Here is a 24,157-nt window from a genome sequence, read left to right as displayed (position 1 = left end):
CCTACGCTATCCCGCGTCCTGTACCCATCTATCGTTGCTTTGTACGCAATGTTTTTACGTTTACGTGAGATTGAGTTTCGTAGTCATAATCATAGTCTTGTTGCATGGTGTGGGGCGTCCTCGGATGTCTGTTAATCTTTGATGCCTTTCTGTAACATTTTATTATAAAGGGCGAAGTTGTTGGCCCCGCGCCAGCCCCTGTCACGCCGAAAGGCCATTGTCTCGGTAATATTTAAGGTACCTACACACCTTGAGACCGATCCCAAGGGGACTGTGAATTAGCGATGCTCATCGAGTCAGCGATCAACCAGTCGATACACCAGATATACACCCGGATCTGTACAGCAGCGGACCACACCGGACAGTACTCCCGTACTTGCTGCAAACACATCCGTTACCGAACATCCGTTCTTCGATTGACTCAAGCAAATAATGAGAAGATAAGGTAACCGAAAGGTAACTCAGGTAGAAATAAGAACTTATATAAGATCTGAACCGGAAGGAATAAAGTTAGTCTTGTACGAAGCATCTCAGAGAGGAAATCTTGAATCGGGTTGCCTACTGTAACTCTAACTCGGGTTATCCCATCTCCCGAAACAAAAACAAATGATTCAATGAGTACAGGAAACTAATTTATTCTTACCTCACTTTTCGTTTGTTTTATTTATATAAATATTATTTTTATCGTTTCCGATAAGCTTAGTCATCGGTATTGTGTTTGGGTTCTGTGCAATACGTTTCCCTACAATGTTTCATTCGCACAGGATATCCATAAGGCCTGATGGCCAGTATTGCGTGGTAGGCGTACGTTAGCTTTCCACAGCGGCTGCCTATTGCCGTCACTTCAATCAACTTGAATTTCGTGACACGCTCACCTAATATTATAATACACGTCGGCGCTTCTGGACAAACTCTGCCTTAATTTATACATGTACTTACAAATCAATGTATGCTACTAATACATTTAGGTCAATTGTTTCTGTATTGTATTGTTTTCTTTCGCCAAGGTTCGCCAATCTCTACTTTCGTGAAAACTTCAGTGCGAGAAACAGTAATCGATAAAAATCAGCATACACATACGGTAAGCGTAATCGAATTCAAAACACAAGTCGTACTGAGAATCTTATGAAAATAATTCTAGTCCCTATTGCAACACGTAAGTGAACCTTCTCAATTAGGAAAAAATAATTAACGCAGGTATATTAGTTTGGGCTTATCAGTTGCCTTTGTGTTTGTGTTTACATTACTTTAAAATATTTTTAAAAGGAGTCATTCGTACGTCAACTTTTACGTTAATGAAACGATATCTTTTACTATTGCGATTTATTATGATAGTTTGAATCGTATTACGTGTTAACTGCGATTTAATGATTCATCGGTTTTTCTTTGTTTCTTCCGGAACTTTACATGCTGTATTGGAACGAAACTAAGATGATCATAGTAATTTTTGATGTTACAATCCTTTTAACAGGGGTATTCCCTGTTCTACAACTGATGACGTGCTAGTTAGTGATGGCAGCAAATAAAGAGAAGTTTAACAAACGCAAATGCCTTCAATTGTTCGATTATTCGAAAATTGACGGGAAAAATATGATAATAATGTACATTAAATGGAATCGGCTTGTGTTTCTCCAATAGGAATTATCGGAGAAGTAATATACGGTTAACACACACTTTTACAATAAACAATTGATACGTTTGCATCAAGCATTGCGTAGAAAAAGGCCACAGTACGCGACAAGATACAGAAGAGTCATCGTGCAACGTAGCAATTTACCCACTTAATGTGGTTACAATTGTGAAGGAAACGGTCTTTATATTAGAGATTTCTGTCTCACCCACTGTACTCATAAGACCTGGTGCCATTGGCTTATAATGTTTTCATTTCATGGTATTTGCTCTGTCTAGCCAGGACATGAGTCAAAGCTGAATTTAACAAGACATAGAAACAAACCGGGCGCTATATTCCACAGTGAAATCCAAAAGTAGCGTAAAAGTTTAAAGTAGCCAGTGATCCCAATTGCTTTCATTTACCTCCAATTTATCTACATACGAAAACCGCAAAAAGCTTGAATCTTTCTTGTACCACTTATAGTTTTACACCCACGATATGTACTATCATTTCTGCGCATCTACGGCTAACCATGCCTGTAAGAGATGCTTAGATAATCGAACTCTAGAAGTATATTTCGTTCCAGCTTGGTATGTACGCATAAGTATTTGAGCATCTACTTGTGCTAGCTTTCTGTCAACCACTCACCTATGCTAATGGTGGCAATGTGTTGGAAGTCGTTTTACTATGTTATTCAAAAGTACGGCGACTACGTTCCTTCCGTTTATGGCTTCAACTCGACCTAATTATCAGTTGCTATATCATCTACAATTTATACATAGAAAATTACTGTTTTGCTTTTTTTGATTTACAAAAATTGATTTTCTTAATTGCAAGTTAATATTTTATTATGATCGGATTTTCAAGACCATTAATTGTAGTCGGCGATTGTTTAGCAGGTCTTGTTTTAATAAATCCTTATTTTTCGTTTCAAATTGTTGCTTTGTATATTAAATTTTTCTGATTTTCAGAAGGAATGAAATTTGTGGTAAACATAGCGCATTGAACCAATCGCAATTTCTTTTCCATCAAAGAAATAGGTATCATTTTAACAGATTGCAAGCATTGGAATGAAACTACGGAACGAAGCTACGAAGACAATGACAATGATCAGCAAAAACATAAGCAAAGAGAAAACAAATTATTACCACGCTGCACGAAATACTTTGAATTTTGTGCGATGGACTGCACTAAATCGATGGACAATGTCCACTTTAGTTTACTTTATCCGATGCTACAACTGCCGAGCAGCCAAGGGCTGTAACATAAACTCCCTTCACCGCTCGCAGTTGAATGCCTTCGTCCGCCAACTCATTGATCCAGCGTTCTCCCATCGCTCCAGTCGCATCATCTCAAACGGGACCATCCACGTCGTCTTTGTCCTTCCGGGCGACCAAAGCACACTTTGGTCACGGACTGGTCCGGACTTTCCGATCATTGACATGACATGAGAAGCAAACCAGAGCCTGGTGAGACCAATACGCTGCACGACAATAAGGTCGTCGTACACTGCGTACACTTTGCTGTTGTACTTGTTTCTCCATTGAATAATGGAACATATTAGAACTATGAATTCATTCACGCGTTTTTACAACAGTTGGCATTGTTTTCTAAATGTCACAATTTTGTTTGAAATGGCTGTTTGATAGCTACTATCATTACGCACCTAACGCAGTATAGGTTTTTTGATTAACGTGTAAACAACATCTTTCTTAAGCATCTGAAAATGTCGAGTTTTGTTCCTGATAAAGTGTTTTTCCGGGGAATACTTCTTCATTACTTCAATATGACAAAAAAGGTTACCGAAAGTCATCGTATTCTAATGGAACTGAACTTATGGTGTACATGCTCTTGCTGAGAGAATCTGTCAGGTGTGATTTGCGCAGTTGCAGTTTACAAGTGGTGATTTTGGCGTGCAAGACCAAGAGCGACCTGAACAGTTAAAAAAGGTTGATGATGAAGAATTGGCTGCATTGATCGATCACGATGCATGGCAGACGCAAAACGAGATCCTAACGCCTGAGTGCTATGGGAATCAGAAAAATGTCTTGCTGTGTTCATGAATTAAAATAAGAGACATTTAAAGAAGGAAAACCATTTGCGAAAAACTGCATGAATTAATTCAAAGTCCTAATATAAGATAAAACTGTTTGGAATTATTCAATCAAAAATTTAAAAGCCATTATTTAGTTCAACGCGTGTTTGATGTTTAATCAAACCTGTATAAAATAATTCAAACGAAATATACAGTTAATCGAAAATTTTGGTTATCGACCTGATTATTATTGAATTTAATTGACCGTAATTTATCAATTGAACCGAAGCATTAAACAGTAATACATAAAAGTAGTTTTCACATGTATGTCACGTTTGAATTCCTTCTTAAATATTTGTTTGTTATGTTTGTTTCCCCTAACCAACATACAGTCAATAAACCACTGATAGGAGCATAAAGTTGATATGCCATTTACAATACAGTTGTTTTTCCTCGTTTCCACATTGCAGATCAACATATCGATATATTGCTATAAATTACAGTCTTGTCATATATTGGCGTATTTGCGTTTAATTTACATTCTTATTACATTTGCTTCTTATCACGAATTAACTGCTTCTTCTATCGTTAAATTTTATATATGGAGTCTTTATGAATAACTAGTTCTTCTCATTATGCACGGTTCTCTCTGTCCTTAAAAATGTACAAAAAGTTTAGTCATTTTTCTAACTCTTCCCTATAGTCGTGTCAATTTTTCACAGTGACAGAATATTCACTCACTTATGTGCATGATGTACTCAAAATTTGCAACCAATACCGCGTCTATTTTTTTAAGTTACGAAATGTTCTGAACAAAACTAAAAGAACGATGCGAACCAAATTCTCCTATGCATACATGTTGAAACTGACCAAATATAACAGTTCAATAGCGAAACGAAACGAGTAACGAGTATATCTTTTGAACCAAGATGAACAAAGTAACAAAAAAGTAACAAAATGTGTAAAACAGTTTATGTAATAACAGGGATAAATTGAAGACGTTTAGTTGTTCTTTTGTTGATGATTAAATTGTTTGATAGCATCAATATTTGATAAAAGAAGGGTTTCGTTTATGCATTGGCTGGCTTTGATGACTGTATACAAGTCTTGAACGCGGTCTGCAACTAACAAGGAAGGACTAGTATGAAACAATTTCCAAATCGCCAATCTGTCACAGAATTTCCAAAACATTCGTTCATACATCGCCTTAAGTACCGCTTCATCTTCAATTTATTTGCTATGTTCCTATGATACGCTAGTAACAAAATGATATAGTAGTTAGCATTTATTTGAGAAAAATTCCCATCAGATCATCAGATTTTATTTCACATAAATCGCACAATTTCTGTCCGTCTCTCTTCAATGTAGATTTAAGGATAGGACGATCACTTCACATGGATAGGAACATCTCAAATTGATGATGATTGATGCGTAAATATCATTTTTACTTGTCTGTTCTATGGACGTACTTGCTTGTTCTATGGACGCCTTGTCAAAAATCGTTGAGTAGTGGTAGAAGGACTTTCGGGTGGATGTTCGATAGTTTGAACCAACTACGAAGAAAATAGTGAACTGAACGCCACCCCATTGAGACGTTCACAATGATAAACCCTGATATTGCATCGATATTGCACCGTGAACATGAAAATGTCAATTGTACAAAATCGGCTCCGCATGTTATACTAGATGCAGAAGCTATACCCATGCACATTTGAACATTCAAAAATATCTTGCAAAGCATATAAAAAGGAAAAATTTACCAATAAATTATCATCCACTGGTTTATGAGTGCAACTTTACAGGAAACATATTAACGCGTTGTGCGCCACGTATGACTTAACAACTAAAACCCCAACAAAAAGTTAAAAAAATCCCGGTTCAGTTTCACACATTGAATAAAGCCTAGCAATTTACTCTTGGTCTGCTCGTATTAATGAGTGTGTACTTGTCTTTTGTAATATTTTTGTTTCTCTGAGATGTAAATAATGGAAAATGAATTTATATAAGTAATACCTTTGTTTCTGTGAGTGTTTTTGTTTTTTTTTGTAATGCAACATCTGGCTGTGAACGAAACCTCTATCTTGCTGTTCATTATATGACTTTGCCAAAAGTATACACATGCAGTTCTCCCATTTTCTATGCTCACTGTGTCACTCTGTCTATCTATTTATCTATCTCCCTTCCTTTTGCTTTATCTACTATTCGCTTTTCTCTCTCATCCTCTCTCTCACACTCTCTAGATCATCCTGTCACTCACTCTCTCTCACTCTAAATTAAAAATATAAATGCTTTTTAGTGAAACTGCTTTAAACCATCCAGAAGCGACTACGACCACGAGAATAAAATAAAATAAGTAATAAATTGAGGCTAGGGTTAAAACACGTGATACCTAAAATCAGAAACATACGTCCTAATATCATATTCACGTCTGCACTGCAAAGTAGCACTGAATTTAGGTGAAAATTTTCCGAATATTAAAATTAAAAACCAACTACCTATTGCTAACGAGTATAAAAATCACATTGTTTATATAAACCTACCCGAATTGCAACTCTTGCTTGCTCAAATACTAATATTGTTTCTATCATATCCTGACGGAAACAGAAATCGTATCTCTCGTTTCACTCTTACTTCTCATTTTCTCTCTTTTCCTCTCTTTCTCTTGTTTCTTGTAGGCAATTAAATGCAGTCCATATTTTCATATTTCGAATATTTAAAAAAAATTGCCAGAAAACAAATAACCGTGACTTTATCAAACAAAATACAAATTTAATATTCACGACCATACGAGAGAATTTCAAAAGTATGACATTTGTTTTCGATGTTTCCTTGGCTCTGATATATCATACCATGGCCACACCTCGTGTTCAATTTTATAAACAATAAAACCTCTACGACGACGTTAAAACGCAAAAAAGTTAGCATTAAAACCACGAATCATCTTACTTAATGTGTCTCCTAGTCAAACCTAAATATAATTCCACTACCAAGCAGCTGGTAATTCCACTTCTATCACTATTTCATTTTTTTATCCTGAGCTGCCATGTTTTATCCTATGATTATCCTTTTTTAAAGAGTATTATCAATCCGTGCGACAATCGAAAATTACCAAACGCAAACGTTTGTTGTTTTTCATGTATATCATGGGGTCGCATGAAAGGAAAGGAAACGCGTTTCGATGTGGATTTAAATTATCGTGTCGATTTGTCTAGCCTGATGAAGAATTTTTTTCTGATGACCCACCAACGTTATGCCCATATCGGAAAGTTGCTGCGCAGTAAGTCGAGAAAGCTATGTGCGAAAACGAAATAATGTTCATAGTTAGAGTATTGTCGTTGCTGTTTTTTTCATAAATAGAAAGAAATAAATGACTTATTGCAAAAAATCGAGTATGTTTGAAGGAGCAATACAAAATTTATAGTACCTGTTGAGCCGTAACAAGACCAGCTTCCTTAAAATGCTGCGCATATCGTGCCATTTTGATGCTCTCTAACCATACATCCGTATTAATAAAGATAGTTGAAGTGCCAACGCCAGTCATCGTCCCCGTATTGCTCAGTCCACCAACAGTAGATCCTGGAGTAGCCATCGCCGAAGTGCTATTCGTACTACATGCAGCACTGTTTTGCATTCGCTCACTCGTTCCACCCAGGTGTATTGCTGTCCGTTGTTGTTGTTGCTGTAACGGTGGCTGTTGCTGCTGTTGGGAAGTGGTTCCAATGCCACTGGCACCACCAGCAGCAGCTATCAACATGTCCTGAGTTAGGTCGTCGACGATGCCAGTCGATCCCATCCGTGCAACAGGATTATCTGGAGAGTTACGCGTAGCAAGCAACACATGCGGCTGCCGCGCTAAATTGTCGAGAGTTTGCGTAATGCTTGCGAACGTGGGCCGGTGCGTTCGCTGCTTCTGCCAGCAGTCCAGCATTAGCTGGTACAGTGCTTCCGGGCAATCCATCGGTGCTGGTAACCGATAGCCCTTTTCTATGCTCTTGATGACGTCTTGGTTGGACCAGTTCCAATATGGTCGCTCACCGAAAGACATAACTTCCCACAGTACCACACCGTACGACCAGACGTCCGAAGCGGATGTGAACTTGCGGAATGCGATCGCCTCCGGAGCTGTCCAGCGTACTGGAATTTTGCCACCCTACAAAGACGTAACAATCACATTATATCAAATGCTAAACTACTACCATACCAAGGACCAAACACCGAATTCTAACAATACTAACTCGAGTCGTATAGGCATCGCTGGCGTTTTCAATCTCGCGCGACAGTCCAAAGTCGGCAATCTTACACACTAATAACGAGTTGACTAGCACATTGCGTGCTGCTAAGTCCCGATGAACATAGTTCATGTCGCTCAAATAGGTCATGCCGGCGGCTATGCCACGCAGCATCCCTATCAGTTGTATCGTTTGAAATTTGCCGTCGTTTGCTCGTAAGAATGTGTCCAGGCTGCCATTTTCCATGTATTCGGTTATTATCATCACGGGATTGGAACGTGTTACCACTCCCTGAAGGAAGATGACGTTCGGATGCTCAAACTGCCCCATGATGGATGCTTCAGTGAGGAAATCACAACGCGCTTTCTCTGACGACCCCGGCTTCAAAGTTTTGATTGCTACATCGATCTCCTGCACAAAGTTCGGTGGAACCTTAAGACGTCCTCTGCAGACATCACCAAACTCGCCACCACCTGAAACAAAGTCACGTTATCGTATTAACCGTTGCATAATTAGATTTAGGTTGAAATTGTTCATACCAATGATCGCCTCAATCGTAATGTAACTGGCATCAATTTCGCGAGCAAATTCTCGTATAGCCTGGTTAGGATCTTCATAGGTATGTGGATCAACGTAGCTTCTACTAGTACCGAACAACGGGGTAGTCACTGCAAAATTATTACGACGGTCACGGTAATACCCGTAAGAACCTCCTTTTCCCATGGAAGATTTATTTGTATTGTGTGTAAAAACAAATCAAACACCAAAGCAATAGGTACATAAAAATCAATTCCACAACAAACAACAGAACAATTCCACAAACAGAAGTATATTTCGTCACCAACAAAAGAGAAAACAGACGTATATTGTTCATTCGTTTCGTTTGCATGAATATCAATTTCATTATAAGCAATTACAACAACAGAATCATTTTCCGTTACCATAAAAGAGAGCACAAGCACAAGCGTTTGTTCGTTGGCCCGTTTTTATTTAGTGAAGAGAAACAAAACAAAGGACGTAGCAAAATAACGGTAGAATCAGAATTATACGAAAAATTAAAACCAGCCAAACATTACCATAACGATAGCAACCGATAATTTAAGACAAATAGTAGCAAAGCTCACAGCCATACACCCACGAATAAATAGTTTTTAAAACCATGAGCGATAAAACACCGCAAGCAATTACATTAGGCAGTAGTAACCAGTATTGTGTGTTCAAATTAAATAAAAACAAAGCATCATCAAGAAAATAAGAAAAGAAAAAAAAGAAAAAAGAAAGCAATTAGTTTACAGACAGCGTATTTGTTGCGACTATTATATCAATATAAGGATCAGATTTTTGACGGAGTTTCTATTTAAAATCTGGAAAACATTGGCTTTTGAAACATACAATTATTATTAAATAACTATTTCCGATGTAGTACATTTTTCACTGCAAAACAGTTTCTCACAACTATTGCTTACATACATACTGATTTGTCCGTTATGAAAGATGACATACACTGTCGGCTGCAAAATTATGTTGCTAATATATACTACTCAGTGCAAATAAACGGAAACTTATGTCTTTAGATTATCGTGGTGTGGTGCATTAGGAATTCCATTCCACCGGCCGAACTGTCAACAAAGAATACTATTTGAGTTTTATGCGAGGTTTGCATAAATGCAAATCGGTTACGGTTTGCTTTACGTAAAAAACACCGGATTTGTGGAAAGACAATTCATGGTTTTTTCAACACATTTCCGTTATCATTTCACTACAACCTCTACTTACAACGATCTTCTAACACCGTATTCGCCTAGCTGAATACCATGTGACTTCTTTCTATTTGCTAAACTTAATATACCGCTTCGTGGACATCGTTTAGAATCGATTAAGAAGTTGATAGCCGAAATGAAGAATGCGTCGGAGACCACTCCTAAACAAATAACTCTTCTTAATGCTTCGAAAATCTGAACAAATGTAGACATAGGTGAAGCCCCCTTGATAGAGTAGTCGGTCACGTTCGTTGTTGTTACGAAGCTGGCTATGGATTCGATTTCCGAGAGGCCCTCAACAACCAATCCGATTTGGTTGGTGACCGGCTTGGCAGGCGGGTTGACCAATGGCCAACAACCGCGCCCGAAAAAACACATAGTTACAAGAAGCAACAGATAATTATCGTTGTCTTTGTTGAATGCCAAGACCGCTCGGCGTTTGTAGCCGGTTAGGAAGAAGAAGACGTAGGAGAATTGTATAGAGTGGTGATTACTTCAAAGGTGCTAACAGATTTAAAAGAATAAATGAAGATTTTTGAAGTTACAAACAAATTCCCTTTAGTTTTGTCCCTCAGTAGTATTTTGTATTTTCGATATGTGAGGAATAATACGTTAGGCCCATCTATCAAATTTTGCTTATCATAAATACACACTCAAAGAAAGGAGCAACCATAGAAGCTCAGGCAAACACCAAAATAAGAACAAAGGTATATAGAAATGGAACAATCAGTAAATTTAAAATGAAATTTAAAAATCTATATAATAGATAAACATTTTTGATAAAATGTTAAAATTAGATATTAAGCAGAAGTACAGCATTAAGCAATTGTTAAGCTCTAAGAAGGATTCATTTCCCCGAGAAGGGTTTTGCTTAACTATTTACATGTAGTTTGTGCAAATAACCTGATCTATAGCGGAAAATAACCTACTAAAAATGTAATGATATAAGAACCAATTTAAAAAAATAGAGCACGGGCGTTGTAAGCATTGCAATGAAAGTACATGTTCAATTTAATAACCATAACGTTGGAAACATTAGAACCACCGCCATGTTAAAGCAAATAGATTCTTAAATGTTAAATTGGACATTTACCGTTGTTTTTCATTGATTTGACAATGGGAGTCGTATCCATTGCGTGAACTAAACGTTGAAAATAGAACGTAAAAAAATAAAACACACACAGACATACAAAATATGTACCTAAATATGATATAATAATAGAATATAAATAAAATTATTGATGTATATACTTAACAGTTATGCACCATGGGTCATGCCATAATTCATGAGCATCAAGGCCATAATAAGCAAACAACCTAACATTAACAATAAACTACGGAGCATTGAATTGAATTAAAAAATAATAGCAGTCAATTGAGCAAATTGACAAACACTCAACAGAGCAGTAATTTGTTCTAACCATAAGAAACTGCGGCCGAACTTTAACCATATAAATACATCGATTACTAACAACTAATATTGAGTAACATGACAAATTAACTTTCAGACTTACTATAAGTGACTACAAGTCCTTTTCAGGGTGAGAAATATTTTAGGATGGTTTACACGGTAACATATCCAGACCACAGCAAAACGAAATCGATAATAAAACACATTATGAACGATGGGTTTTCGAGTTTTGTAGACGTCGAATGAACAAAGTAGTGGCATCTAGCCAGTTTTTTTAAGGAAACTGAATTGGCATATGATTAGTTATTATTGCATATGATTAGTTGGAATTGCATATGATCTGCACTTTCAAATCGAAATCTTTATGTGAACCCTGAACGACAATGCCTGCCCCTCTATCACATTTTGTAATTTTTTATTTCTGGTTCTATTACAAGTTGTATTGCATTTAAAATGCTATAACAGTAGCTTTAACAAAAACAATGGGAGAAATGTTTATGTGTACGAAAAAATTAGGATAGGAAAGGTGTGGACAGGATCGCAATAAATGTGTATAATGACGATCATTGGTACCTTCGTTGCTGGCATAGTCCATAGGCAGAGGAAGGTGATTGCTGGTTTTCTTGTCGATGTCATCGTGGCTCTTCGAACGTAGAAAAACAACAGTAACCACAATTACTGAAACAAAAAGCGTTGCACATACAATATCAGTATGCATTAAAAAGGGCAAAAAGATAAGCCATAGTCGCAGAAACTATACCTAACACCAATATAACAACGACGGTGACCGTTGTACCGGCTACGATACGCATTTGAAAAGAATCATCGTACACTACAGAGACAAACAGATAAAAAAGAAAGAGAGAGAGAACAAAGACATTAACGGGGTTTCTCAAGTAGCTTTTTAATATACTACATACCAGGACTAACACTCTGATGCGTTTGAGCGTAAACGATGTTGCTGAAGGTTCCCCAACCGTTTAGAGTTTTGCATCGCACTTGAAACCCGTATTCAGTATTTTCCAGCAAATCGCCAATGTGCACCTTAGACTCCTTCGTGCTCAACACGGACTTGTTCATTGCGTCCACCTCGGATTTCAGGAACCACCGTACTTCGTAATACTCAATCGGTGAGTCGCTGTGGATCGGTTTGTCCCATACCAGATCGACATCCTTGTTGGTTATCTGTATTACTCTGAAACATAAAAAAACGTGTCATTCATAAAAAATCACACTACGTTGGCTTATTTCAGCGGCCATTACAACTTTTTTTATCACTTACTTCACATTGAATACGGTGCTTAAAATGGGTGACTCCGTGGTGAAGGTGATTTCAGCAAACTCAGTTTTGATGTCATCCAGATCGGAAGATGTGCGAACATTAACCATCGGAGACGGTTCCGTGACGTGGTACCCATAATGTCCTCCGGATACGGAACTGCTGATATTATCGAACGCGGTACCAGCTCCAGCAGAGCCAGCATCCGATATGACGATCGGATACGAGACACCGTACTGCGAGTGTATCTGCACCGTGTAAGTAGTAACTGGTTCAAGGTTCGTAAGCGTAAGCTTAGTATCGTTGAAGGTTTCGCTAGATGGATTGAGCACAACATTCGAAGAGCAAGCTGCACATTTCACGCGAAACACAATGTCACTTCGGTAAATAGTGTCAAGCTGCTCATTGGGCGACCGCTGTGGCGAGTTCCAGGATAGAATCGCACTGGTTTGGTCAATGAACAAGAGAGTTAGATTACTGGGCATGCCGGGTGGCTTGTAGCACGGCATGTGTTTTCCGTCACGAGGATGACGATAGTGACTGCTGAGACATGGACAGTATGGCGAACCAATTTTGTTGGTCTTCGAATTAAGCGGACAGATTGTGCATGATTTTACTTCTGCTGAGCGAAATTTACCCACCGGACACACATTGCATGTCTGCTTCTCAGTGTCTGGTTCGTAGCCGACCTTACATCGACAGCCCCCGGTCAGAATGGTCCATTTTCCATCGCCCTTGCATAGATAGGTCGGAGGCTCGTACGCTTCCGCATTGTCCACGCACACGCCCATTTGCTGTTCGATGATTGTTACTTCACGTCCAGTTGGTGTTTCATTAAAGTGCGCAAAATTGATTGTGACCGCCGGGCAAGTTATGTAATAAACTTTCACGGCCAGCACACTAATGCAAGCACCCTGATCACGGAACGCAAAGTATACACCTTTTTTCGTTACGGCAATGCTCTTCACTTCCACATTAATATCCACATCCGAATTTTGATTAAAACGTCCTTCGCCAGCAGCAATGCGTCCTATCAGCTTGTAGCTTTCTGGCTGCCAGGGTGGCGGTTCGCGTGTCGCCGCATCGAACTCGTAGAATAGCAGACTGAATGTTTCTTTACACGAGAGCGCATTGCCTGGAAACAGTGAACAGTCTCGTATAGTGAAGTGGATTTCGATGTACAACCGATTAGCGGATCCACGGTCGATGAATGGTGACCACAACCAATTGTTGACGTTGTTGTAGGCCACATCGCACACGACGTAGCTGCGCCAGTTGATGCCCTTTACGAAGTTTGTGAACGATTCTTCAACCCACTAGTGAAAAGATAATTGAACATTTTAATGATGTGGATGTCTTAGCGTTACATTAATTGTTGCATCAAATCTGTCACTTACACCGGGAGTCTGAGCTTGTGGTCCATAAGGATATCGTGTCCATTCCAGCGTGGCTTCTTTCGTGGTGTCAAGCAATACAACTATACACGTTAATAAATAAGAATAGAGCGAAAACGAAGAAGTTCAATGTAGTGTGGCGATTTTGCCGTCAATATTTAAAACGAGTAAGCATTTAATAAACGCATAATGTTGAAGAGAATTCTTTTTAAATTGTCAAATTATCTACAAAATAGGTAACCATATTGAATAAAAACTCCTAAATTTCAAAATCAAATCGGATACGTAAGAAGCTATATTGATCCTATAGCTTCTGATAAAATTCCATCAGGTCTATAAAAAGTAGGAGTAGTTAAACTCAATAAGCAAGCGCTTAGTATTCGCATATATACTAATTTAACCAAAGTAAAAAAAGGCATACATCCAAGATAGACGCAATACAAATAAGTTTGAACATACTTGTAAAGCGTGGTTGAATTGTGAGTTGAACATAAGAGATTTCATCAAAGTGAACGGCGATATTTCTGCATTGAAAATATTAAAAACGTTGATCCGAGACCAGCTAGATCACGGAAGCCCTTGGATGAGCTTTGTAAGCGTATAAATGAAGTGGAAAATTTATAAAAGGACAAAAAAATTGGAAAAAGAGATCAAATTACTAAGCAATATGTCGCGATAAAACAAACAAACATGTTCCCAAGTTCTTCCATAAATTCATCAATGTCCGCCTGCCCCATACAACTTCCCCATAGTCCATCCCCAAATCTTTGGCAGTAGCTGTTTAGTCCGCTTGGCGATGCTCTTTCTCTCCACATCTGTGGCAACGCCTCAACGTATCCGCGAAGGGCTCTGTCTCCTTTACCTTGCAGTGGGTGTAGCCTTTTTTTACATGGCTACCGATGGTCTTCTTTTGCCACTTTACATGGCAGGCGGACTTTTGTGCGTAGCAGCCCATCCGTTCTGCGACTCATGTACACTGCCTTACCTAACCTAACACAAAGGACTCCAACAACTTGTATTAAAGTTTTGGCTATCTCACCCAGGCCAGCATATCGATCTGTTTGATCTCGACCTTAGTTGTATCAACCAGGAGATTGCCGGATTCACCGACCAGACCTCGAACATCCTCGCGGACTGCCACGGAGTCAGTGCCTGGTTTCAGGACGAGCATCAGGTGTCGTTGTCTGGAACGCCAAACTTTTATAACGTTGGCCTTTACGTTTTCACATGGCCATACCTAGGCGTGTGTTTCAAGGCAACCAGTCCTTGGTGCGGGATCCACGCGGATCGCCTCCGGGCGAGCATTGCGATTGCGCCTCTTAAGCACCGCTTGCTACAGTTGCTGTTGTTATTTATTTATTTATTTATTATTAATAGATCAGACAGAGCCGTATCAAGCACCAATTTAAAGTTTTGCACTCATGTTGATCCATTGTCAGGGTTCAAACTAACATCTTTCGCTTAAAAACCGATTAATCAGTGCAGCGACACGGATGATCCACGGACGAGCCACAATGCTGCCAATTTTAATGCACAATGCACGCCAATCGGGCGGGCGATCAGCCCATAGCGTTTAGGTAGCACCCTCACATATGGCTCTGACACATGGAATCTGTACAAAACTGACGGAATTTTCCTAACCCTAAGAATAAACCCACACACAAAAAAAAGAAGACTACGAAATTGTCTAATATGATGTGCTCAAAAATATTCACATACTAGATAAATTAACTGATTGCCAATATTAGGTGTAGTGAATGAAAATTTCTATAATAACAACGAAATTGACATTATTCAGAAAGATGGTATTGAAGAGAATAACCCTACCCATATCAGTAGCAGTGAACTACGTTTGAATTAGTATCGCGACGAACACGGCGGAACTAGATGTGCTGATAAAAAAAATTGGACTAAGACGAACGATTGTTCAGAAATGTATTCATACTGGAGGGTCAGACGAACCGTAAATCCGAGCATAAAAATGTCAAATCGATCGCGCTTATGTCCAATCGTATGCGAATCCACGGATTCAAGATTAATGTAAAATCGTTTATTTTCGCTTCGTGTGGCCCTCCAGATACAACCTGTGACAATCAACCATAAATAGCTACATCTGAGTGTACTAAACGTCAACTTTTGCCTTTTTAATACGAAAACTCAAGTGCATGCGTAACAAACAAATCAAATCATTGAAGTCAAAGTAATCGCTAAAAATTGTACCATGAGTATCCTAAAGCTTAAGCTTACGCTTAAGAAGAAGACAAACATACAATTTATGTACACAGAAGGTACTTTGTGACCTTTCAATTGTCACTGTCCTTAAGCCATTCCTGGTAACTTTGCCGACATTGAAGCTAATTGATTATCAAGCCAATTTGTATGATTTTTCGTGACCCCATAACAGCGCATTGCCATTACCAAGTTGATAAACATACAAAATCAACTATGCTTTTGGATTTTTGAGTGTACGAAACACTTTCGAGAATAATGGCTGAATAGGGAACTAGTGTTCAAAGTAGTAAACTAGTAGTTACAAAAAACAGATTGTGAAAGCTCCGCAAAACGATACTCACCCTGATCACCATGGACAACATCAAGAGTCTGGTATAGCGCGTAGCACAGTAAAAGCAGTGACAAATATTTATCCATATTCGAAAATTCCTTCTGTTCGCTTAGTAGGTGATGCGACCTACTATGGTATCGGTGCGTCCAAGCACGTTTCCGATTCCCGCCCAGAGGTTACACTGAGCAGCTCCGATGATCCGTTTTCCCTAGAAAACCGTTTGCCCGCGTTCAATCGTGCTAGGTAGAATTAGGACGCCTCGATGTTAATGTATCAGCACTGAAAACTTCTGGGTTAACGCTTCGATTGGAATTATCAATATAACTTAAACTTGATCTGAGGTTACTGGCACAGGAAGCATAACGTCTCGAACACGAGGAGCTTAACGCATCTCGTAACATGCGTTCACGAATACACACAAACACACACATAAGCTCAATCTTCTGAATGTTCCATCCACTTACAGTGAAAACTATGGTTGCAAGAATTTTTGCAATTTATACACTTATGCTATGTACAAACAATGTCGAGTCTATAGTTGACGTAGATCTATCGTCTTTCCGCACAGTTTGATTGGAGATGTTTGATAAGTCACGCAAGTCTCTTAGTTGACTGTATTCCTCTTAAGCAAAAACGACTGCTGAAGCACTCTTTGTTCGCTGCTCACAGATAATCACAAGGATGCACTAACGATGGGAGCAGCCTGTTTGGCCTGGGACAGCTATTGAAAGTTGTCCAAATGAGTTGCCTCATGGGAACGAAGTATACCAACAACGGTGCCATATTGCGCAGCGATCGATTGGCGGCTTATATTCGCACCGCAGGAAGCAGTAGGAACGCAAGATTGGACGGTCATATGCTCACTGGATCACCCTCCGCTAGCCTATTTCTTCATCACCTGTACTCATAGGGATAGAGTATTGAACGACAAAACCGAATACGCGATTCTAAACCGAGGAGACACTATCCAACGAAACGCCACTGATTTGTGTCGGATGAAATTATATTTACAAACTAGAAAAGGTTTGTTTTTTCCGTGGTACACGCCAGCGATCCTGTATATACAGTAGCAAACGCCGCAAAAACTAAGCAGCAGCAGCCGAAATAGCTTTGATGCTGAAACGATATGATTGATTGCGAAGTGCACACTTGATTGTAGTCTTAGTGCAGTGTTCCAACACACACTTTCTAGGAATGCTGGATACCAGGCGAAGTACGCGTGTTTCGCAATTTACGTGCCGAACGAATCACATCTAGGGAAGAAAAAAGAGAAACAAGCAATAAGCACTAAACGGACAACAACATGATAACATCAGAGTAGTATATGCAAAAAGTATGACTTTTAGAACAACAATGCAGGATAATCGGTGCATCATATCTATGTTGATAAACGCATAACGTTTGATAATCTTTGATTTGGGGGTGTTGAACTTGAATGGAGGTGTTCAGTTTAAATCTTTCTCTCTTTCTCTCTCTCTCTCTTTCTCTTTCTCGCTCCTGCTCTCTTTCTCCTTCTCTCTCTCTCTCTCTCCTTTTCTTTATTTCTCTTTTTCTCTTTCCCCCCTTCTCTCTATCTTTCTCCCTGTTGCAATGTTTTGTGGGACTGAATTGAATCTCTCATCGTAACGGTATTATCATGTTATATGGTCAAACAAACTAATACTGCTCACCATACACGAGCGAGACAATATTATCGTGCACGTGTATGTATGTGTTTTCACGTTGACGCAAGCGCACATGGAGAACGTAGAGCATAAACAGCGACCGCATTCAATATTTTCATGTTCCGCACATGAAACGAATTAATAACAATTCTAACAGTTTTCAATGAGAAAAACCAAAAAATATGAGCCCAACAGCAATAGCGACATGGGAGCAGAGATACATTGTACAATGTTCTGTCAATATAGCAAAGTATGGAGAAAGCCCAACAGTGTTCATAATTACTAAAAGTGTAGACAACACCGCCACACACACATGCTACACTGTATGTGATACATTAACGATTGCCACGGTACTTACTCTCATCCCATTTCTTCTGGCGAAAGAATATATGAAATGATGCGTTCCTTTTAAACTAGGAAGGCTAAAGGAAGGTAGGTGGAAAGATTGAAAGAATTATAATAGAAAGAGCAAAGAAGATTAACAGAAAGAGAAAGCTAGAGCGAAAGACAGAGAGCAGAGCACAAACGTGGGAGTCCGAAAGTGTAAGCATTAAAGAAATAAATACATATTCCGGACTACTTATTCAATGAAATCAAACTCAACATTACAAATGTAAAAACCTTCAACTATTCAAAAAACCGAACTGTTGAACCCGAACTGGTGCAAATAAGCGTTCTCAATAATCTACTAACTTTTTCAGTTTTTCACATCCTAGAATCTTGAAATATACCAAAATTTCCAAACCGTAATTAATTTGATTGATATTTTGTTTTTAGTTCTACGTCATGCATATTCCTTTGTTAGTCGGGTGTTCCAAAAACTTATGGAGGGAATAAACTGCCTACCTAATATGTAAATACTGTGGAGATGCACTATAAGAGACACCAACTCCGTTCACACATTTCTAAACATGCGTTGTTTTAAAGTTCATTCCTCCAAAATATGTTTCATTCATCCAAAATATCTTTTTCGATAGTACACATTTAAGATACAATGAAAAAATACTACACTGGCACAATATTCGTAGTAGAAGCGGAACTGCCGTTTCGTATAACCTATGCCCACGTTAATTTTTATTTAAATTCAATCCTTAACTGACAGCATGTTGCTGAATCCCCAGAATAAAAAGTCATGCGTTGTTAAAACCAAAAATCGTTGAATGAAATCGTTATAGTTAGTGGAAGAGATCACTAGAGATGAGAAGACATGGAATGTAGCGTAGTAATTGCGAATACGTGTATTGCAAGATATAAGCACAGTGGAAAAATATATTAGTAGGATGAACGTAATAGTGGAAATGGGAGAGGGACATGCAAAGCAAGCTTGATGGGTTTTTTTCGCTAATAAAATGATATGCGACTGTCATAAACGCCGAGAGCAGTTAGTCTGCCATTTTCGCTGGGCCCTGCAAATTAGCCATGAAACAAAAAAGTTGCCTTTAAAGCACACTCTCGACCAAACCAGTAAACACCAAACATATAATAGAGCATAACTATCAAAGATTAAAATAACTATTAGATCGATATGATCAACACGACATCTGACATTATAATTGAACATTTATAGATTCCTCTATCCGCGGTTGCTTAAGTAGAGGAGCAGCGCGTTTGGTGTCAACTTTAGGGATTCTGTAAGGCATAGCAGGCCATTGTAAAACATGTTACAAGCCATATACCTAGTCGCTTTGGTCACTCTAAGCTTTGGCTAACAGCTATTCCACACAAGCATCAGTAACATGTGTCCTTGAACAGCCATTTGTAGCTCCCGTGAACTGCACACTTCTGGTTTCGGAATGCAATTAGACACATTAGCCCCAAGCAATTATCTACCATCAATAACGAACGAATTGAAAAGTTATCGATATGTGCACCTTAAACAGTTGAAAGATAATCCTTTAACATACCTGCCAGGCGTCCACTTCGATGTGTTGTTCGAGTGGTTATCGAGGTCGAACACGTTTACAGAAAATATTCGAAGGATTCACAGGAGCGCACCAAGGAGGTTGAACAAAACGCCTCTAAATTAAGCAAAGCAATAGTAACACATTCGTCGCGGTCGAGTGCTTACGACAGTTTTACACGAATTCACGAACTATAAGTACTTGTTTTCACCAATTATACAAACAGACCGAACACGCGATGCTCTGCTTACAGCGCAACCGAAAATCTAAAACCGCTTATTACCCATCAAGACAGATCGCCATCTTATTCTTCGTTTCCTCTCTACTGATGGATCGAACGTAGTGACGACGAAGAACGACAGCGGCAACGAACGTAACGATGTAACGACACAACGCCACGACGGCGCACACGCGTGCACGCATCGCATTGCCCTACATGTGCAGCGACCACGCACACCATGCCATATCACACGTTTGTGTGTGTGCAGCGTGTGGTGTCAGCGAGCCAAAGCGTAACAACAAAGTCATATAGAGGTATTATTATTTATTAATATCATACCGGGTAAAGCCGTGTGAAGCACTCAAAGTTTTGCAAAATAAAGTTATGCATTGTCAGAGTTCGAACTGACTTTTTCGTGCAGCAACCTATTCATCGGTAAGGCAAGACGGATGATCTACACACGAGCTGCATGAGAAAAGTAGAACCGACTGTTTTTATATACATGCGCCGTTCATTAGAGTTCAAAGAATTGTTTCCGCCCTCACCAACATAACTGCATAGTTTGTTGTACAAGCGCTGTCATTTTGCGGCAGCTAAAGAGCTTGAATATTTGAATCCCCTTTCTTTGAATACGGGCTTGGCTCGGATATGAAGTAATGTTAGTGATGACTGAAGATGTTTGCATCGCGACGCAGTTCATGGAACTGTGCTTGTGAATGCGCATGCACATAAAAACAGTTCGTTCTACTTCTATATAGGACTTTGCGTAGCAATGAGCAATCTATGCGCTTTTGTAAATGTGTGTCGCTCCTATTCTGATGTGCGACTAACACAACTGCGTGGTATGTTAACATGCGACGCTTGCGAGCCCGACAACTAACACATGGTCTAAAAAGTAGCGGGCCTAACATACAGATGGGGCCAGCCTAATTGCATTCACCGTTTTTTTCAGATAGTACAAACCTTCAAAAGAAAACCGTTAAAATTCTATGATATTCTTCTCATAAGTATGCGAGTTATTCTGCTGCGACTGACACTACTTTTGCTATTTTCAGAACCATGGATCAAATGTAATTACGTGTTTTAATGTTACACTGCCTGTTGATGGTAAAAATACCGTTTAAGCGAAGCAATGGCTTGAAAAGTGGAATAGTTAGAAGAATAGTTAGTAGAAAAGTTATAAGGAATCCGCTAAAACAGAAACTACAAGCTACAGATCTCAAAATAATGCTCATCGGTAAGAAATTGCGCTCCTATCCTATTTTGAAGCAAATGGTAAGTCGTTCTATAAAAGTGATATTAAATGTAAGAGCGGCGATATAATGATTGTGTAGCACTTGTTACTGGAGGGTCACACGAAGCGGAAAAAAACGATTTGACATTAATCTTTAACGTCAAATCGTTCATGAGTCTGCGGATTCATATACGATTTGACATATGCGGGATCGATTTGACATTTTTGCGCTCGGATTTACGCTTCGTCTGGCCCTTCAGTTAGGCTTAACGTTGATAAATAAAGTCAAGTTGGATCTTTTTGTTCCCTTTTGATACGTAGAAATATGTTTTCCAAAGCTCGCGACTTTCTATCCCATGTGCTTTAATGTCTTAAATGCAAGCACCATATGCAAATAAAGTAAATTTATTTATTCAACAACCAATCAAAAATCTTATGTTCCTTAAAATTTAAAGAAACTTAAAAAATCGAAAGTGAGTTTTTTAGAACGTTTCGTAGAACCATTGACCGGTGACAAAAACGAAAGGAGATAAACAGCATAGGACGCCGTTGCTCTACTCTAAACTACTACTGCGCACTCTGAGCGATGAAAGTCGTTCCCAATTCACGCACACATGTGGCCGATGACAGCACGCTGCAGCATCCATGGCGCACAAACTGTGTACACATTGATCTGTGATTATGATTTCTACCTCACACTCTTTTCACCGTAGTCTTATATACGAATTCGGCACCGTTTTCAACACTGTGCCACTGTTGTTAGTATCTGGTAACGCATTTGTTATCAATTGCATTCTCACCCTGTTTCCTGAATTGCAGATTTTAAATAGGCTATATTTGCCCCCACCGAACTTTGAAGCTACGGCCGAAGACTTCTGTTCCCATGGACAGGAATGGATCAGTGATGTAGAGTTAAAAAGAAAATGAGATTCACACACATGGAAAAATTACCTACACTTGCGGTAGTGTGCAAATGGGAAAACGCTAAACCGCTGCCCTACACACACTTGAGCGCAATAGCAACCCATGCGTTAGTGTTCGTGTGTAGGCTTCATTCCGCGATGAGTCCGTAAGCATGGTTAGCTTTGTTTACAAAAATAATTTGTCAATCCATCCTGCACATCTTTATTCGCAAAATTTTACTATTTGTTCGTGTAATCTGCATCCACAACAACCGGAAAACGTTCCAGAAAGCACTCGTGTATTAGTGATAGTTAACTGTATTAGCCTTCGTCGTAATCTCGTGGTTTCTGAAATATAGATAACAAAGCGTTCAATCGTGCTTGGTCAGAATAATTACGCATTACGTAGTGATAGGTTCATCGTCAACGTCGTCTAACCGCCATTCACGCTGTATACAGCATCCAGAAGATCGAACGATGCAGAACCTCTCAACACACATCCTCGACACGACATGTGGCCAACCAGCAACAGAAGTGCTTGTGACGCTGTACAGACAGGGATCACCGGAAACTACAACCTGGACGAAGATTGGCTCTGGCTCCACTGACACCGACGGGCGATTCCGACAATTCTTTGATACTCAGCAGACCGCTGGCCTGCAGCGTGGGGTTTACAAGCTGCACTTTGAAGTTGACAGTTACTTCCGCTACCGGAAGGTCGAGTCATTTTACCCGTTCGTTGAGGTAGAAGAGTGCTGTCAGCCTAAAATGTTGATGCAAATAGATGCTTTCAATTATTCCTTCGGTTTTCTGCTTTTTAGATCGTGTTCGCGGTTGTCAACGAAACCCAGCACTACCACATCCCGCTGCTACTGAATCCATTCGGCTACACTACCTACCGTGGATCTTGAGCTTTACTGCCATTCTAAGCCCTAGCCTCAGCCTCAAGCCTATGCCTAATGGCCGTACTCTGCACTAATCGTTTCCATAGTGTATTTAATTGATGAGGGTGCAAAATAAATAAAGGCGTGACAAAATTAATTTTATTTCATATTTCAGTGTTTCGAACTGGTTTTTTTTAGAAGAACGGACCGGGCCGTATTTATTAAATTTAATTAATAGTTATCTTAATCTAACTTAACAAGATTATCTTGATCACTATGCGGAATTTCCTCCACTATAGAATGGACTTATCCCGGGCTAACTCGGCTGTATGATGCTGAACGTAATACACCACGTGTGTCGGTTCATGTTGTAATAGTATTATTGCCGTTGTCGAATGTGGATGTGTTTACTACTAATAGGTGAAGTTTCATGAGACCCATAGCTAATTGTGTATGATGGTGGCCGATAGCTGTATATTGTTCCGAAGGTTGCCGGTGTTTGTAGCTATTGATGGCGATTCTATTGGTAGTGAGTTTCGAACTGGTTAAAGTTGTGTGAAATCTTTGTTAGAGCTAGTCTAGGCAATAGCTTGTTGAGAATGCGAATGTACTAAATGCGGATTGCTTCGTTTTTCTACTACCGTTTGACGAAACCTGCTGCAAAAGAGTATCGAATGCTTGTCGAAGGTTACTGTTAGTATGCTAGTTGTGACACTTTATATTTGTAAACAAATTGAGTCCTACAGACGGTGACAGACTTATACGGTGAGAACAGCCCGCCGCACGAACACTACTGTCAGGATAGCAATTGCACACGTTATTTGACCTTTCTCGTCTTCTTTTTCTGAGGTTGCCCACCCATACACATGTACCCACGTCTATGCGTATGTGCTTCTAGTTTATATTATATCACGTACACATTACCGTCCGATGTCACATTACAGTCAGTAGTGTTGGTAATTCCCAAAGAAAACCAAACATCGGAGCTTACTTGGGACATCAAGCTGCATGTGTCGTTAGACTGTTTTCATAACGCTTTTAACGTGGTACGGTGAAAACAGCAGCATCG

The 24,157-nt window shown here is 39.3% G+C and overlaps 2 protein-coding genes and 1 long non-coding RNA gene across 6 annotated transcripts; 1 reads left to right on the top strand and 2 right to left on the bottom strand.

The window, feature by feature from the left end:
- Positions 1-647: 647 nt before the first annotated feature.
- Positions 648-16,517, bottom strand: LOC128271646 (ephrin type-A receptor 3). The gene is made up of 11 exons (XM_053009261.1): positions 16,294-16,517; positions 13,724-13,803; positions 12,330-13,642; positions 11,968-12,242; positions 11,808-11,879; positions 11,621-11,725; positions 10,730-10,777; positions 8,416-8,544; positions 7,883-8,349; positions 7,072-7,797; positions 648-6,938 (listed from the first exon to the last, which is right to left on the bottom strand). Exons 1-11 carry the CDS (start codon positions 16,367-16,369, stop codon positions 6,834-6,836), a joined length of 3,396 nt encoding a protein of 1,131 aa, XP_052865221.1. The 5' UTR covers positions 16,370-16,517; the 3' UTR covers positions 648-6,833.
- Positions 16,518-21,269: 4,752 nt separating this feature from the next.
- On the top strand, positions 21,270-23,239 carry LOC128273204 (5-hydroxyisourate hydrolase). Of its 3 annotated transcripts, none has more exons than XM_053011152.1 (3): positions 21,270-21,305; positions 22,664-22,948; positions 23,026-23,239. In XM_053011152.1, exons 2-3 carry the CDS (start codon positions 22,682-22,684, stop codon positions 23,113-23,115), a joined length of 357 nt encoding a protein of 118 aa, XP_052867112.1. In that variant the 5' UTR covers positions 21,270-21,305; positions 22,664-22,681; the 3' UTR covers positions 23,116-23,239. The 3 variants fall into 3 exon arrangements, with proteins under 3 accessions (XP_052867112.1, XP_052867095.1, XP_052867104.1); XM_053011135.1 differs by having other exon boundaries at positions 21,281-21,343; XM_053011144.1 differs by lacking the exon at positions 21,270-21,305 and adding an exon at positions 21,978-22,060 and having other exon boundaries at positions 22,122-22,948.
- LOC128273225 (uncharacterized) lies at positions 22,412-23,948 on the bottom strand. Of its 2 annotated transcripts, none has more exons than XR_008269257.1 (3): positions 23,730-23,948; positions 22,610-22,967; positions 22,412-22,552 (listed from the first exon to the last, which is right to left on the bottom strand). It is a non-coding gene; the product is annotated as an uncharacterized LOC128273225 (long non-coding RNA). The 2 variants fall into 2 exon arrangements; XR_008269256.1 differs by having other exon boundaries at positions 22,643-22,967.
- Positions 23,949-24,157: the final 209 nt, after the last annotated feature.

The sequence above is a fragment of the Anopheles cruzii genome, chromosome X, assembly GCF_943734635.1.
Source record: "Anopheles cruzii chromosome X, idAnoCruzAS_RS32_06, whole genome shotgun sequence".
NCBI lineage: Eukaryota > Metazoa > Arthropoda > Insecta > Diptera > Culicidae > Anopheles > Anopheles cruzii.
The sequence above is the reverse complement of the archived record's forward strand: the minus strand, read 5'-3'. Positions and strand labels throughout refer to the sequence as shown.